This window comes from Malurus melanocephalus, unplaced genomic scaffold, assembly GCF_030028575.1.
Source record: "Malurus melanocephalus ecotype Western Australia unplaced genomic scaffold, MMel_1.1 scaffold_6, whole genome shotgun sequence".
Taxonomy (NCBI): Eukaryota; Metazoa; Chordata; class Aves; order Passeriformes; family Maluridae; genus Malurus; species Malurus melanocephalus.
Genome location: NW_026623238.1, coordinates 4,165,097 through 4,178,784, shown reverse-complemented (window position 1 = coordinate 4,178,784; position 13,688 = coordinate 4,165,097). Strand labels below are relative to the sequence as shown.

General features: G+C 36.1%; 1 protein-coding gene across 1 annotated transcript in view; it reads left to right on the top strand.

The window, feature by feature from the left end:
• The window catches only part of SNTG2 (syntrophin gamma 2), a 204,934-nt gene that overhangs the window by 125,856 nt on the left and 65,390 nt on the right, over positions 1–13,688 (top strand). The window contains exons 7-8 of the mRNA XM_057371854.1: positions 4,405–4,492; positions 10,901–10,992. Coding sequence (XP_057227837.1) covers positions 4,405–4,492; positions 10,901–10,992 — 180 coding nt within the window. The remainder of the gene's footprint in view (positions 1–4,404; positions 4,493–10,900; positions 10,993–13,688) is intronic.

Below are 13,688 nucleotides of genomic sequence, written 5' to 3'. Positions count from 1 at the left end.
TATTTCTCTTCAAAAAGTTATAGACTTAATGGAAGTGTGATCTAAACYGGATGGGTCTTATAGGTGTTACTAATATTTCGGACTCATTTGTTTAGCTGCTGAATTGAGGACGGATAATAGCACCTGCTCTTATTCTTTATTGTAGAGAAAACACAAAACAGTCATAGAGCAGGAGTGTATTCATGCACTTCAGATGGTAAATAAGACAGCACATTGCATCAAAAACTATTAAAGAACTGGATTAGGAAATCAAAAGGGGATTCGTTATTTTTGCTTTTTGTTGGTGTCTGATACAGTATTAGGCAGCAAAAAGTCTAATACAAAAAAAAAGCCTAGTAGAAAAAGTATTTTAAAACAGTGGGAAAAAACTGTTAAAACAGTTATGGCTCTAGCTGTGATGAGTACTCTGAGGAAAGAGAAAGCTAGTCAGAAGACTGTAACATGACAATGAGATTTGAATGATACTTCCCTTACTAAATAGCTTGTTTCTTTTCCAGTACAGGATTTTTTTTTTTTGTTTTGTTTTGTTTTTTTTAAATAAAGGAATATACTTTATGGTGATCTGTGCTGAATAAATATTAGCCTATACAGTAGCAAAATTGCAAGGAATCATGGAATGTAGTCCTGAGACAGTATGCAGAAGTTTCAGGTATGGGACTTTGCCTAAAACAGATTTCTCTCTGATGTGTGCTGAATATTGCAGATGATCTGCTGGTTTGTGGTGATAGTGGCACTTTTGTGCCTGGGGAATCAGGGAAACAAAAGTATTCAAGACTAACATAAAGGGGTACTATTACTATGAAGTGGTGCTGAACTTCATCCATAGGTACTCCTATTATACTGTCATGTTCATCTACGTGCTGTAAGGAGTTAGTCTAAAGGAGGATTGGTTATGCTTTCTAGGTGCCCTGATTCTTTAAGTCTGAAAGCATTAATGTAAGAGTGATTATAAATACTGTGGCTGATCCAAAATGCAGAGCAATCCATTGAAYTGATCAGTCCATGGGTCTAGGTCTTCTGGCTTGTACTTCAGCAATAAATGGGTTGACAACAAAAACAGTTCTTTGGTGCTTCCTAAATTTAATCCTGTACTAACTCTAGATTAACCTAGAAGACCTAGAACAAAGGGATCATTGTGGAAAAAATTGTTGTGAGAAACGGATGTCCAAATTCTTAACAATTTCTAAATCAGAGAATGCAGCATATGAGCTACTGGGTTTGACAATTTCAAAATCTTCTGGTTTTGGTTTTACACTCAGTAGCACAAGACAGCCTTTAAATATTGCCAATCCTTCAGCTGGTTACCCTCATCATCATTTTAATCATTGCCATTAGATGATGGCAGAGATTTTCTGGCTGATACCTCTCTCCTCAGAAACATTTCAGCTCACAAATAATCTGCAGAACTCTGCAGATATAATATAAAAGCAAGCAAACAACAAAGAAAATTGGAACAGTAATGGCTAAAGGAAAGCCTGCATTTAGTCTTTTTAGCTCTGTCTGTGCTCATTCAAGTTTTTATAAAGTCAACCACTTAACTATCATCTAGAAAGATTTTAGAATACGTTTGAATATGAACCTTCAGGGTTAGGCTGCTCCAATTTCTTTGCTTGAAAAGGACTGCATTTGGGACAGAAATGTTTGCAATTCTATGGATACTGGTTCCACTTCGCCATATGCGCTTCCAATCACACATAGMCAGATATGTGTATTTGAACACATGCACAAATCTGGAATTGGTACTTTGATACTATAGTATGTGTTGCTGACATACCAGATATGCCAGGAATGGTTTAATAAAGTTTCAGCTTAAGAAGTGTATGTTTGTTGTCTGGTAATGTAGTCATTTCTGTTGTAGTTTTTGATACCTGGGCCAATTCTTTGTTTTTGAAAGTAGTGCATAACAGTAGATAAGCAATAAAACACTGCAAAGATACTGGACTTGGTTTTTTCAGACTTACTGGACTTTTACAAAAGCTTYAGCATCACAGTATTCTGCAGTGACCTTCTGACTCTTAAGACCTTCTTGTGATCGCTGATACTGATTTAGTTTGGTTAGTATGTGTGTGGTTCAACACTCTGACCTCTTCTGGCACTACCGGAAGAATGCTAAACAACTCTAGGAGAGTATGATACAGTGTGATATCTTTTAAGGTACTACTGCTTGGAAATTTTAAACCAAAGCATTAATATTAGTGYTCTTTCCTTTCAAAATATAATTTGAAATAAAAAATACTCTGCAACAGTTTCTGGTTTATTGTTTTGTTTTGTTCCAAAAGTTTTTGGGTTTAATTTGTGTTGATAATATTTGACTAACATCTTCCAAAAGTATATTAGGCAATATATCTTCCATTCTGTCTCCTCTCGTCTCTTGACAAATATAAATGTTTGTGTGCAAACATTCTTTTCTTAATTAAGAGGAAACAGTTGTTCTTCTGTGTTTGAAAGCTTTCTTCAAAATTTTTATATTTATTTTATATCTATTTCATATCTATTAAGAAGTTAAAATTCTTCCTCTTTATTCCATAGTTAAAATTAAAGTACTTCACTTTTTTGGCTTATCTAAAAAGGCAATTGTGAATAAGAAATTTAATTCTCAGTATTAATTTTATTTGGTTTATGTTTCTTCCCATTACATGTATCAGGACACTGTCATGACTGCATTTTAAATGTCTCAATTTTAAAATTTTCTATTTAATTTTAGAAAACACTGTTTTTGCTATATTGATTATAAAGTCAGCATTTCTAATGGATTAACCATGCAATGAAAACTAAAGTGGYATTACAAGTATAGCAGCATTTGTTAAGAATTTTTTGTCAACTGTGACTTCTCTCTGCCCTAATTTTTGACATTTTTAATTTGGAAGGGGATATATTGGGTGTCCTATCTTTGTAACAGTAGAGTGAGACTAGCAGAGCTACCAATTGTCTTCAGTGTTTATTCAGTAATAAACAATGTCTAAAATACTGCAGGAATAAAGGGCAGTGGATTTCAGGAGACACAGTTGTCTTGTGCCTTAGAATTTAAGACACATATTGGTTTGCTTTGCAGCCCTGACATACTTTTTTATGACTTTAAAGAAGCATTCAAATTTTGCTACACTTTCATTTTTGGTTACTCCTGTTGTTATCATCTTGAAATGGTTTAGTCAGAAATCAGTGATCATAATATTTTTCTCCACAGCATTTTTGGTCCCACAATGACACCTCAGGTTTTCTTATAGTCAATTGTCCACAAAAGCACAACACTCAGATTTCTGGGGTTGAATAGGTAGCGTGAGCCGGGGGGGAGAAGAAAAAAAAAGAAAAAAAAAGGTTCTTAGTTTTCATCACACATGAGATTGATGTTTTCATGTAAGTGAATACATCAGTCTCTGGTATAAGCATTATTTTAGTTACACAAGTGGAAAATTTAAAATGTTTGAAGTAATCCTGCATCTCATGATTTTGGCCAGTGTGGCATTGTACTAAAACAGTGATCGCAAACAAYAACGACCAGCTTCCTCCAAGTACATTAAACCATTACATGCATCTCTATAAATTAGTTTGCTGCAGTTAGTTACTTTTCTGCTTGATACATGMATGTTCTGGTTGTGTTCAGGTCAGAAGTCACAAGCCATAGCAYCCATTTCTGACAAACTGAATTGGGGATTCAGACCCTCTATGTACAGGCCACTTGCAAACCAAATGCAATATCTGTTTCCTGAGAGTCATGGATATGAAAATGGAGAATACCTCTGCCATGTAGTAGGGACTGAGTTCTATCAGAGATGTTATTTGTAGTTCTGCATTTAAAAAACAATTTTACTTAGTAGTGTGCTATGCCCCAAAGGGAGTTCTGTATTTGTGTGTTTGTGTATATTAGTGTGTGTGTGTGCTTGTGTGTGTGTTCCTTTATGGTTAACAAATGCCTACAGACAATAAAGAAACAAAACCCAAGACCATATTTGAAACACAAAAATGTGCATAATTTGTTACCCAAATCAATCAAACCAAATTATTAACATCGAGATGTGTATGATGTATTGATATGTTTCTATGTGGCTTTCTGTTTGTRTACACACAAAATTTATGTATTATATCTACATAAACACGTGTACTGCTAAACACATGAACTTTTAACCTATGTCAGTTTTTTAAAATCAGTTACTGGAGGTTTTGTTCAGCTGGTATATAATGTCAGGTTACCAGCAAATTATTTATTCACATTGTTCCACAGGCCTTGCCTACTCTTTCCCATTGTTAATGTGTCATGCTCCTCAAGCTATTCTACATTCTCAGTCAGAAATGTTTACCCTGAGTTTATTATAGATCAACAGGAATGTTGCTTTCATTGTAAGTAATGTGCTTTCCTTGACTGATGGTTCTTTGGTTTAAAGTAGCTGTTATTTGTCACACTGACAGGTMCACCTACTGCGAAATGCTGGAGATGAAGTTACCATCACAGTTCAATACCTCAGGGAAGCTCCATCATTTTTAAAGCTCCCTTTAGGTAAGAGGAAATTAGTGAATAGGAGTAATCTGTTTTCCTCTTTGCAGTTTTTTTTCTYGTAATAAGCTGACAGTGACAGAAATAGGAATTCAATCCTTGAGTTCTTTACAGGAAGAAACAGAAAATTGTCTGTCTTCTTTACTGTTTAACGTGTAARAATCTAATGCATACTGCCTAGCTGCTTATGTATAATTTATACAAAATRAAACTGAAAAAAATAATGAAAATGCCRAATAGTCATGGTGATAGCTGAAAGTTCTTCAATAGAAGCTTTGCCTGAATACAATAAAATAGTGTTTGCAAACCTTTGAATCATGCATGTACACTGAAAGGTACTTTGAGGACACTTACCAAACAAATGGATTGCATTAATTATATATATTTCATAAATTACCATTACCTTGCTATTTTGATTGGTTTTGTCAGAGAGCRCAATTATGTTGAGACAACTGAGTAGTTTAACAGTAGCAGTACTAAAATGTGTATGAACAATACAGATGAGGGAAGTTTGGGGTTCTTTTGGTTAGCAGATAAAATATTCAAGTTGCACAGTTGTGATCAATGTTGCAAGTAGAAAAGTGTTCTTAAAAAATCTGTTTATCTAATCAGATTAAATAATTTTGCACCAGTTTATTTTAATAGATTATTTTCTTTCCAAAATAAGCAAAAAGTTTTGAAATGTGTCTCTTTCTTTGGATCTATTTAGATTTTATTTGTGCAAGTTGGGGTCAACTATGTTTTTTCCTGATTTCAACAGAATCATGGGTGTCATAGTCTAGATTTTGCCATTGGAAGAGTATCAATCATTTAATATAGATTCTTATACCTGTCAAAAGCCAATTTGACAGGCCTCTATTAAGATGAACTTCAGCATTTCATGCTAAAACCTTTCTTTCAGTTCTTATTGCTTATCATTTGCRTTTGAAAATACATGGCCAGTGTCTCTTCTAATGAATCTTCAGGTTGGTGTTCCTACTTTTCCTACTAGATCATCAGATCACTATAGACTGATGTCTGTTATGCCTTGGATAACTGTGTCCAAGCTTAGACATGATTTTGGCAAGCTGGCAGCATCTTACCAATAGTGTGTGTGCTGTTGGATGTATTCATTTGTGATTATGACAGACCTACTGGCACTTGTGTCTCATCTTATAGATTGACATCACATACTTGAACTGTATTGCTTGTCACTGCTTAACTTTATCTAAGAGACAAACTCCCACTCAGACACTCTCTCACTCCCTGTTCTCAAACAGGAAAATAGAACAAAAAAAGCTCTTAGGGCAAGAGAGATCACATATTGATTACCATCATGGCCWAAGTGGAGGCAACATGGGAAAACTTAGATAAATGTATTGCCTATCAAAAGAAATTCAAGCACCGAGAAACAAAGACAAATAAATTGTCCATCACCTTCTTCACTGACCTTGATGTTCACTTCATTTTTGTCTCACTCTTTTCCTTACCACTGTGTCTGCTCTTCTGTATTTTACCCTTTCTTACATAGTTTCCCAGAGGTGCTATCAGCTCAGCTGCAGCACTCAATTTTGGGGGATGGGATGTTTCCAGAAGTGGGAGCAGGCTGGAACTGTCTGTGTCTGGCATAGGGCAGCCCCACCCCCCAAAACTTTCCACTAAGACCTAGTACACACTCTCCATGAGCTGGCTGCCTTCACAAGTAATTCATGTATGTCCAGGAATACTGGGGCTCTCTTTGTACATCACAGGGAACTTTGCTTTCTCACCAGAAGGCACTGCAGCATTCCTGTCTGGGAGGCTGAGACCATGGCACTGCTTCCACAAAGTGCTACTTCTGGAAAGAATAAGCAGTGATCATCAGGGAGGTCATCTTCCATCTCCATGTGACCAGCTAACACTATTTGGGGTCTGCCCCTAATTACCTCTTTTGGAATAGGGAAGACAGTGCCATTTTAGACAAGCCACCACAGCCTATCAAAGAGCACAGCAGATAAAGTGTCTCATTCCAAAATGAGACATCTTGTGAATCAACTGGGAAATAGGTCTGATTTACAACAATAAATAAACTGAAGTTAAAGAGAATAGTGCCCCATTTCAAGAAGAGCTTTTTACAAATCCATGCACAAAAGGGACTTCCAGTCATGAAGCATCAATGACACTTCTAAAAAAGCTAAGTAGCAATTCCATTATGCMATAAAGAACTTTCCAGTTCACACTGCAGGCAGGATTTAAGTGCATACATTCATAATTCTGAAGTACATTGGCCTCTTCTGACATCCCAGAAGACTCAGGCACCTGGTCCCCTACCTTCCAGCATTCAGTCAGACCAGCTGCTGTGCTGGCAGTTTTAGTGCTGTGGTGTGTTCACTGCAATCATGCTGTCCCTACCCATTAACCCATATCATCAYTGTGAGCACATCAGCAGCAGCAGCAGCTGCCTCCCCTGCTTCCTTCTCATACATCTCCCTTCCCCACACCATCTCATGCCATGGCAAAAGCACAGGATGTCCTAACATGGAGATATCTACCTACCTACAACATTTTTCTGTCTGTTTCACTCCTTTGTTATTTCCCTCCTTCATACAAAAAAAATGCAGAATTTGGCATGGGTTTAGTCGTGGACATTGATTAAGTAGCACTTAAGGATGAGACAAGGTCTGCTTTTTTCTGTGTTTGGAGGAGGTCCTAATCCAGGGTGATATGTCAGTATTGTCCCCTTCTCAGCTGTCTGGGACACTTGGCACTTTAGTAGACTATTATGAGACCGTCTATAATAGTAAATGAAATTTTTCCAACGAATATTCTCTGCCAGAATTATTTGATCAGCAATTTTATAAAATATTGTAGAATGCCCGGCAGAGTTTTGTATAGGGCAAATAGTTATTTCTCACAAAACTGTCAGCCTGGATCAGAAGTTGTTATGGMCAATTAGGCCATTAACTGTCTGCTTCTTTGGATTGCTTGGCTCCATGGCAAGGATGATTCCTCATCCCATGGCTGTGGTTTCTCTAAGGTCCCTGTCAGCTAGAGAGAAAACAGATTTGTCTTTTTTGAAATAAGAAGAGGAACTTTGGATTTTTGAGCTGGGTCGGGAAGTTAAAATTGGCTGTGGGGTTATGTGTTAGCCTGTTACAGAATAATTGTGACATCAGCTCTTGGGTATTGTCATTAAGGATTTTCTGGATCTAAGTTCATTACCATCCCAAAGTTAAGCTGGGCTTGTAGGACCCATTTAAGTAAGATTCACAGTGGCTAGAAAAACTCCTTAGGACATTTTRTAGTAAAATAGACTCTTAATTTTTTTTCTATTTGATAGTTATATCAAATTATCAGAATTTTCTGAATTTTCAAAGCTTGCAATGTAATTAAAGATCGTTAAGAGTGTTTGCTTTGATTTTAATTTTGTGGTTGTTCTGCAATGGGCTTTTTGTCTTTTGGAGGTTGCCTGTACCAGAATTAGCAAGTTCAATAAAAGAGTTTTTATTTTGGTACAAGAGGTCTCATCTCCAGTATCATTCAGCAATGTTAATCATAAGACAAATTGTTGTAAATGAAAAAGCCTTGTTCACAGTTTGCTGTACATTGGTCTGCTGTTGTGAATTTTGAGGGTTGTTCATCATTTAAAGATTTAGTGTAATTCTCTGACTGAAATAAACAACCTCTCATTGATGGAACTGTTGTCCAGAGTTGTCCAGAACTTTAATAGAGACTTTTCTAGGTCTAGAAAGTATAAGGCTTTTAAAGTTAAAATTAAAATCTAGGCTTTATTAAAATAAGTAGTAAAATACCTAAYGTTTTAAATTAAAAAAAATAATTTGTTCCATTAAAATTATTATAAAAGGACCTAGAAATATCTCCCACCTGTAGCACTGCAAATGAGTTCTTGCCTTTGATTTAATGTTAGCTAACTTAGTGTTTCCTGAGTTACTTCTGGTACGCCAAAATCCACTSTGATTCTTACAAATTTTATTCCCCTCACCTTGGAGTTCTGCCTGGATTTTTTTGTGCTACCCCAAGGGGCATTGCAGTCTCCTCTGTGAACTKCACACTCACATCTTTATGATCTCTATGGCTCTCTGACCCCTTCTCACTTCACAGGGCATGTTGTAGGTTTTTTTCTCTCTGTGCATGCTCAGCTACTGCTCAAGTAAAGATCAGGCAGAATCTCTTCGTCCCCCAAGGACCCTTCCTAACCCAATCTTCACAAAAGAACAAGAGTGCCAAAGCTGAGAATAAGCAAATTAAACAGATGAAGCCTGTCATAGAGTAYGTTTGCATTTCCCTTAGGCTATGAWTTAGATTATCCATGATTTGGGTGGGATCAGACAACTAGGCTGTAATGATTGCTGGAAAACTCACAATGTACCAAATGCCTTTTTTCATGGCATCAGAAGGATGCTGTAGCTCAGCTGCTCAGGGTCAGAGCAGTGTGCTAACAACACCAAGATTGTGGGTTTGATCCCTGTATGGGCCATTCACTTGACAGCTGGGCTCAAAGATCCTTTGGATCYCTTCTAACTCAGAAWATTCCATGATTTCTGTGATTATGGCCATGGAGTGGGGAGACCTGTAGCAGATGTTTTACTTAACATAAACACTTTAATAGTCTGTCTTGAAGTACTGTTCCAGAGTTTCGATAGGTACCTTACACTTGATTTGTGTAGTGGAAGGCAGAAATGGCAGGGAASAGACAAAAGGCTTGTGAACTTGTTTGCTGTCAAGTGATGGGGGTGGCATGGCCTGAGACAGGCTGTGTAGCTGGGAATACACAGAAAATGAAATAAAGTTGCTGAAAAGTAAATCTGCTGGGACATTGTGGAAGGAGTGAAGTTTCTTTCTCAACTTTTTATTCCTAACTTTCCCATGAAATGGATTTAAGTTTTCTTTATGTAAAAATAATCAATTATTCTAATGTAGCATTTTGTGTTATGGTAAAACCTGGATTTAAAGATTTGTAAATAGCTGAATTAATGCCTTTTGATATGCTCAAATTGCGGAATAGTTGGGATAATTCCACTTTCAGAATCTGATTGATTCATGGACCTGAGACAGTTATCTACTGCTGGAGAKGGTCAGATTTCCCAGCAGGCAGACTCTTCAGTGAGAATTTATTGCCAATTTTTTTTTTCATTTTTTTAAATAAAAATTATTAAAAAAATTTTTGTGTTTCATCAAGTCCCTGTAGTTATCCATGACTATGAGCTTAAATTTTTGTGCTCCTGTATATACAGGAGCCACAAAACATTGTAACTACTRGAGTGAGTGCTTGGTTTTAGGAGCAAAGCACATCTCCTTCTGCTGGCATGACCTAGTACTATGCAGAAAGGACTCCAGATGAAAATMTGCTGAAACTCCAGAAATCAGAGTATAAGTCTGAGACCCCAGAATTGAACTGACAGATTTGTAATGGAGAAAATGTGTTTTTCGTAAATAAAGTTCAATTTTGCTAAATCTTTCAAATACATAGAAAATATACATACAAAAACGTATAACTAAGAATGGGCTTTTGATTTCTATGATGTTAGACTTGACAGACCTATTAATGTGAGATGATTTACAGGCAATTTCAGGTTAATTCTTCAGATGGAAAAATGAGTTTTCAGCGATGATGAATATAGTGCTGTACACCTGATTTTATGTGTATTTTTGATAAGACCACGTGCTGTCTGACAATAATTTTATATTATTGGTGCTATTTGTTAGCATTGTACATTTAGCAGAAATTACACAATGATGTGAATTTGTGCTGTTTCCATATGTTACAAAAGTATTAAGCTTTCCAGTCAATTTTAACTGCTAAAGTAGGTTCATGGTGCATAACTGCTAAAAGGAAAGATATTTTGTAGACTCTTAACTGTGTAGTTTTAGCATATTGACATTGTATCAGCTGTTCAGGGGGACTGTTTGCTTTCAATTTCTGAATCTGAGAAGGAGCATCTTTCTTAAAAATAATTGGCCCATAAATAAAGTGTGTGTATGTATCCAGTTAGTGCTTGCCTGAGTTTCCTATTATCTTTGTTTATAAATACAGTCCATGGTTAAACTCTAAGGTGGGACTTCCAAGACTTGAAAGGAAATTTGTTCTTTAAATTATTAAATGTGTTTTGTGTAACTGAGCTGTTYACTTGGTTTTGAATATCTCATTCTCAATGAAAAAAGGCTTAATCCTGCTAACAGTTAAGCATACAAATAGTTCCCATAAGCACAGCCCCTCTCAGATGACATCTAGCTACCTTTTTTCTTTCTAGATATTAAGTATAGCATATGGATATTTTATTTGCTGTCTTTCTAAAATACCAGTAGTATTTTTGTCTTGCTCTGGTGAATTATGTTAAAAATTCTTCCTGTGTTTTACAGCTGAAATAGATATTGTCTGAGATATATATATATTTTAACATCAGCAGTTATTATCCTTGATCTGATTTCCAGGTTCCCCTGRACCATCCAGTGATCACAGCAGTGGMACTTCATCACCTCTCTTTGACAGTGGTTTACATTTAAATGGAAACTCAACTAACACGGTAGGTAAATGAATAATAGAAACAAGTTGTAAGCTCTGTAAGTTTTTTTTTTTCCCTTTTTGAGCTTCAAAATGCTAGAATAAGATTATCCTAATTTTGTTTKTGTTGTTTTTTGCTTCTTTGATTGATTTTAAAAAGGGCTTATACTGTGAAATTCTGTACTTACAAAGTCCTCAACACATGGCCCTGAACTGCTATGGTTTTACTCTGAGGCAGCTGAGAAGCTTGGAGGAGTGAGTACAGTAAGATTTAATCATCGTTTAGATGTTAATTTATGTGAACTTTTGTCATACATTCTTGAATTGTAACATTGTACTGTTGAATTTAGTCCAGCTAGAGATGCTGAAATGTACATGGAATTAAGAAAATAATGTAAAGTTGAATTCTTGAAGCAAACTTTTTTAATAGAAAAGATAGGGAGAAAAAGAGAAAGAAATAAATGAGGAAAAAATGTCTCTTACTTTAACCCAGAGGATATTCAGTTCTTTTTTTCTGCAGCGAACAGCAGCAGAAAATTAATTACAGTGTTGTGGGGTAAGAAAAGAAGTTCCTTTCTCCAGGAAAAATGGTAATCACCAAAGCCAAAGAACACAGGATGTCTTAGTAGGCAACAGTGCTGTCCTTTTAGTAGGAAGATTGAAGACGTAAACAGTAGTTGTACAAAGATGCGGACTTTCATGCTCAAAACCTGTTTAACACCCAATAAGTCGAAACTCTAGTCTTTCYGTTGGATATTAAATTATACAGAAAGAATACCCAGTGAATGGACAGAGTTCTGTTTTTCTTTTTCTTCTCAGACAGTGGAATCAGTGTCTGATGTCTACTGTACTTCTCTCAGGCTTTGCACTTTTTTGAGCAGTCTCTCTATACTACTCCTTAAAGTTTTTTATCTGCTAAAAATATATTCATATATGATAATTTAAGTATATAATATAATAAATTAATAAAAAAATGCTTTTCTGTGCTGATACCTGTATTTTAGTGTTCAGGGTCCAAAGTGATCATAGATACGAAAGGTTTCAAGTTGATTTCTTTTTATCAGGTGCTCTGCAGACAAAAAAGTCCTTTCTGCAATGAACTTACATTATAAGAAGAAGGCTATGGCCAATGATTGAATTAGCATATCTTAATAAAGTAATGCCTACTAAATGTTAGAATGAGTGTTCCAGGATACTGTGGGAATCGCACACTTTGAACTTTWTGCATTATAAAAATATAAATAAATGGCTGGAGTTTTGTAGATTTGTAACAGAGTAATTTAGAAYAAGTTGCCAAGATGGCACACATAAGAATGGGTGTAAGTTTGACATATAAGTGGAAAAACAGAAAGTAACGTGTAATAGTAAGGTAATAAGTTRCTTTTTTACAGCTCTTAATTTTTCTGAAGCCTGACATAAAGTCACCTGAAGAGCTGTGTATGCAACAAACACTATGACCTAGGAGTGGAATAAAGCAGAAACGCTACATCATAGATCATAAAAGTCATGATATACCTTCAAAGAAAACTAAATGAAACATTGCTAGAATCTTATTGTGAAATTTAAAAGCAAGGCTCTAAGTATTTTGAGCAGGAATAACTGGATTTTGAGATCTACTGGAAATGTGTGGTCAAACTTTTCTCARACTAAGCTGTGATTGTAATGAGCTGTGATCACATCTTGAAAAAGTGGTTATGAATGTATTCCAACTACCATCTAGTGAGCACTTCTATTTTATTCAATCAGATAAGTAGAACAGACATTTCCTGCAATAGCATTGCCCAGTAAGGCTAGTGGTACTTAAATCCCTTTTTTACCCCACCCTGGTAGAGGAGGTCTGGCTCTCTTTGAATATTGCACCTTGCGAGTTTGCATTGCAGTTTTATGTACCTTCCTAACCACAATTAGATCCATGCCATAATAGACAATACACCTTTATTTATAAGTGGAAATTCTGCTCCAAAAAGCACACCATGTAAAGGAAAGGACAGGAATGAGAGGTAAGGAATTATTCTCATGCCAGCTTTACCAAGCTCTAATTTTGCTTATAACAAATAATACCGAGGTGCTGCAGCGGGCTGGTATCATAGAGGCAGTGGTTTAACTATCTCAGCAGCAAACTCTTTCTGCCTGATATGATTATACAATTTTCAGTTCTGATGTTAGCTTGCCTCTGTTAGACCTATCTTTATCACCTCTGCTRTGAAGCATCTGTTCTACGTGATGTGATGCCATCTTCAGGACTTATGTACATCCTTTATAATGTCAGAGCAGTTCGCTGTAGAGCCCTTTAATGGGGTTCTCTGAAACCCAGAGAACTTAACTGAAGAGCTCTCTTCACACCTAATTATTTTGTGCTTGGGCACTGTGACAAATGCTACAGGGATTGACAGTGGCAGTTACATCCATCTGTACCTTATAAGTGGTTTATTTAACACAATGTAGAATTCCAGAGGGGAACATAAAACATACAAAGGCGGTGGTCTCAAGGCTTGTGAGTACAGGTTGTTTTCTTGAACTCTAACGCTAAAACAATTAAATACTGTAGGGATATCTTACTAGATGTCCAAATATCTTAGACACCCAGGCCAACTCCCTGGAGAAATTGGTGGTGGGAAAAAAAAATACTGTAAATAAAACAAATTGCTGTTTAAGACACCATGGGATAATAGCGACAGTTACAATGTAGATGCAGAATAGACTGGGTTTTCATTCATG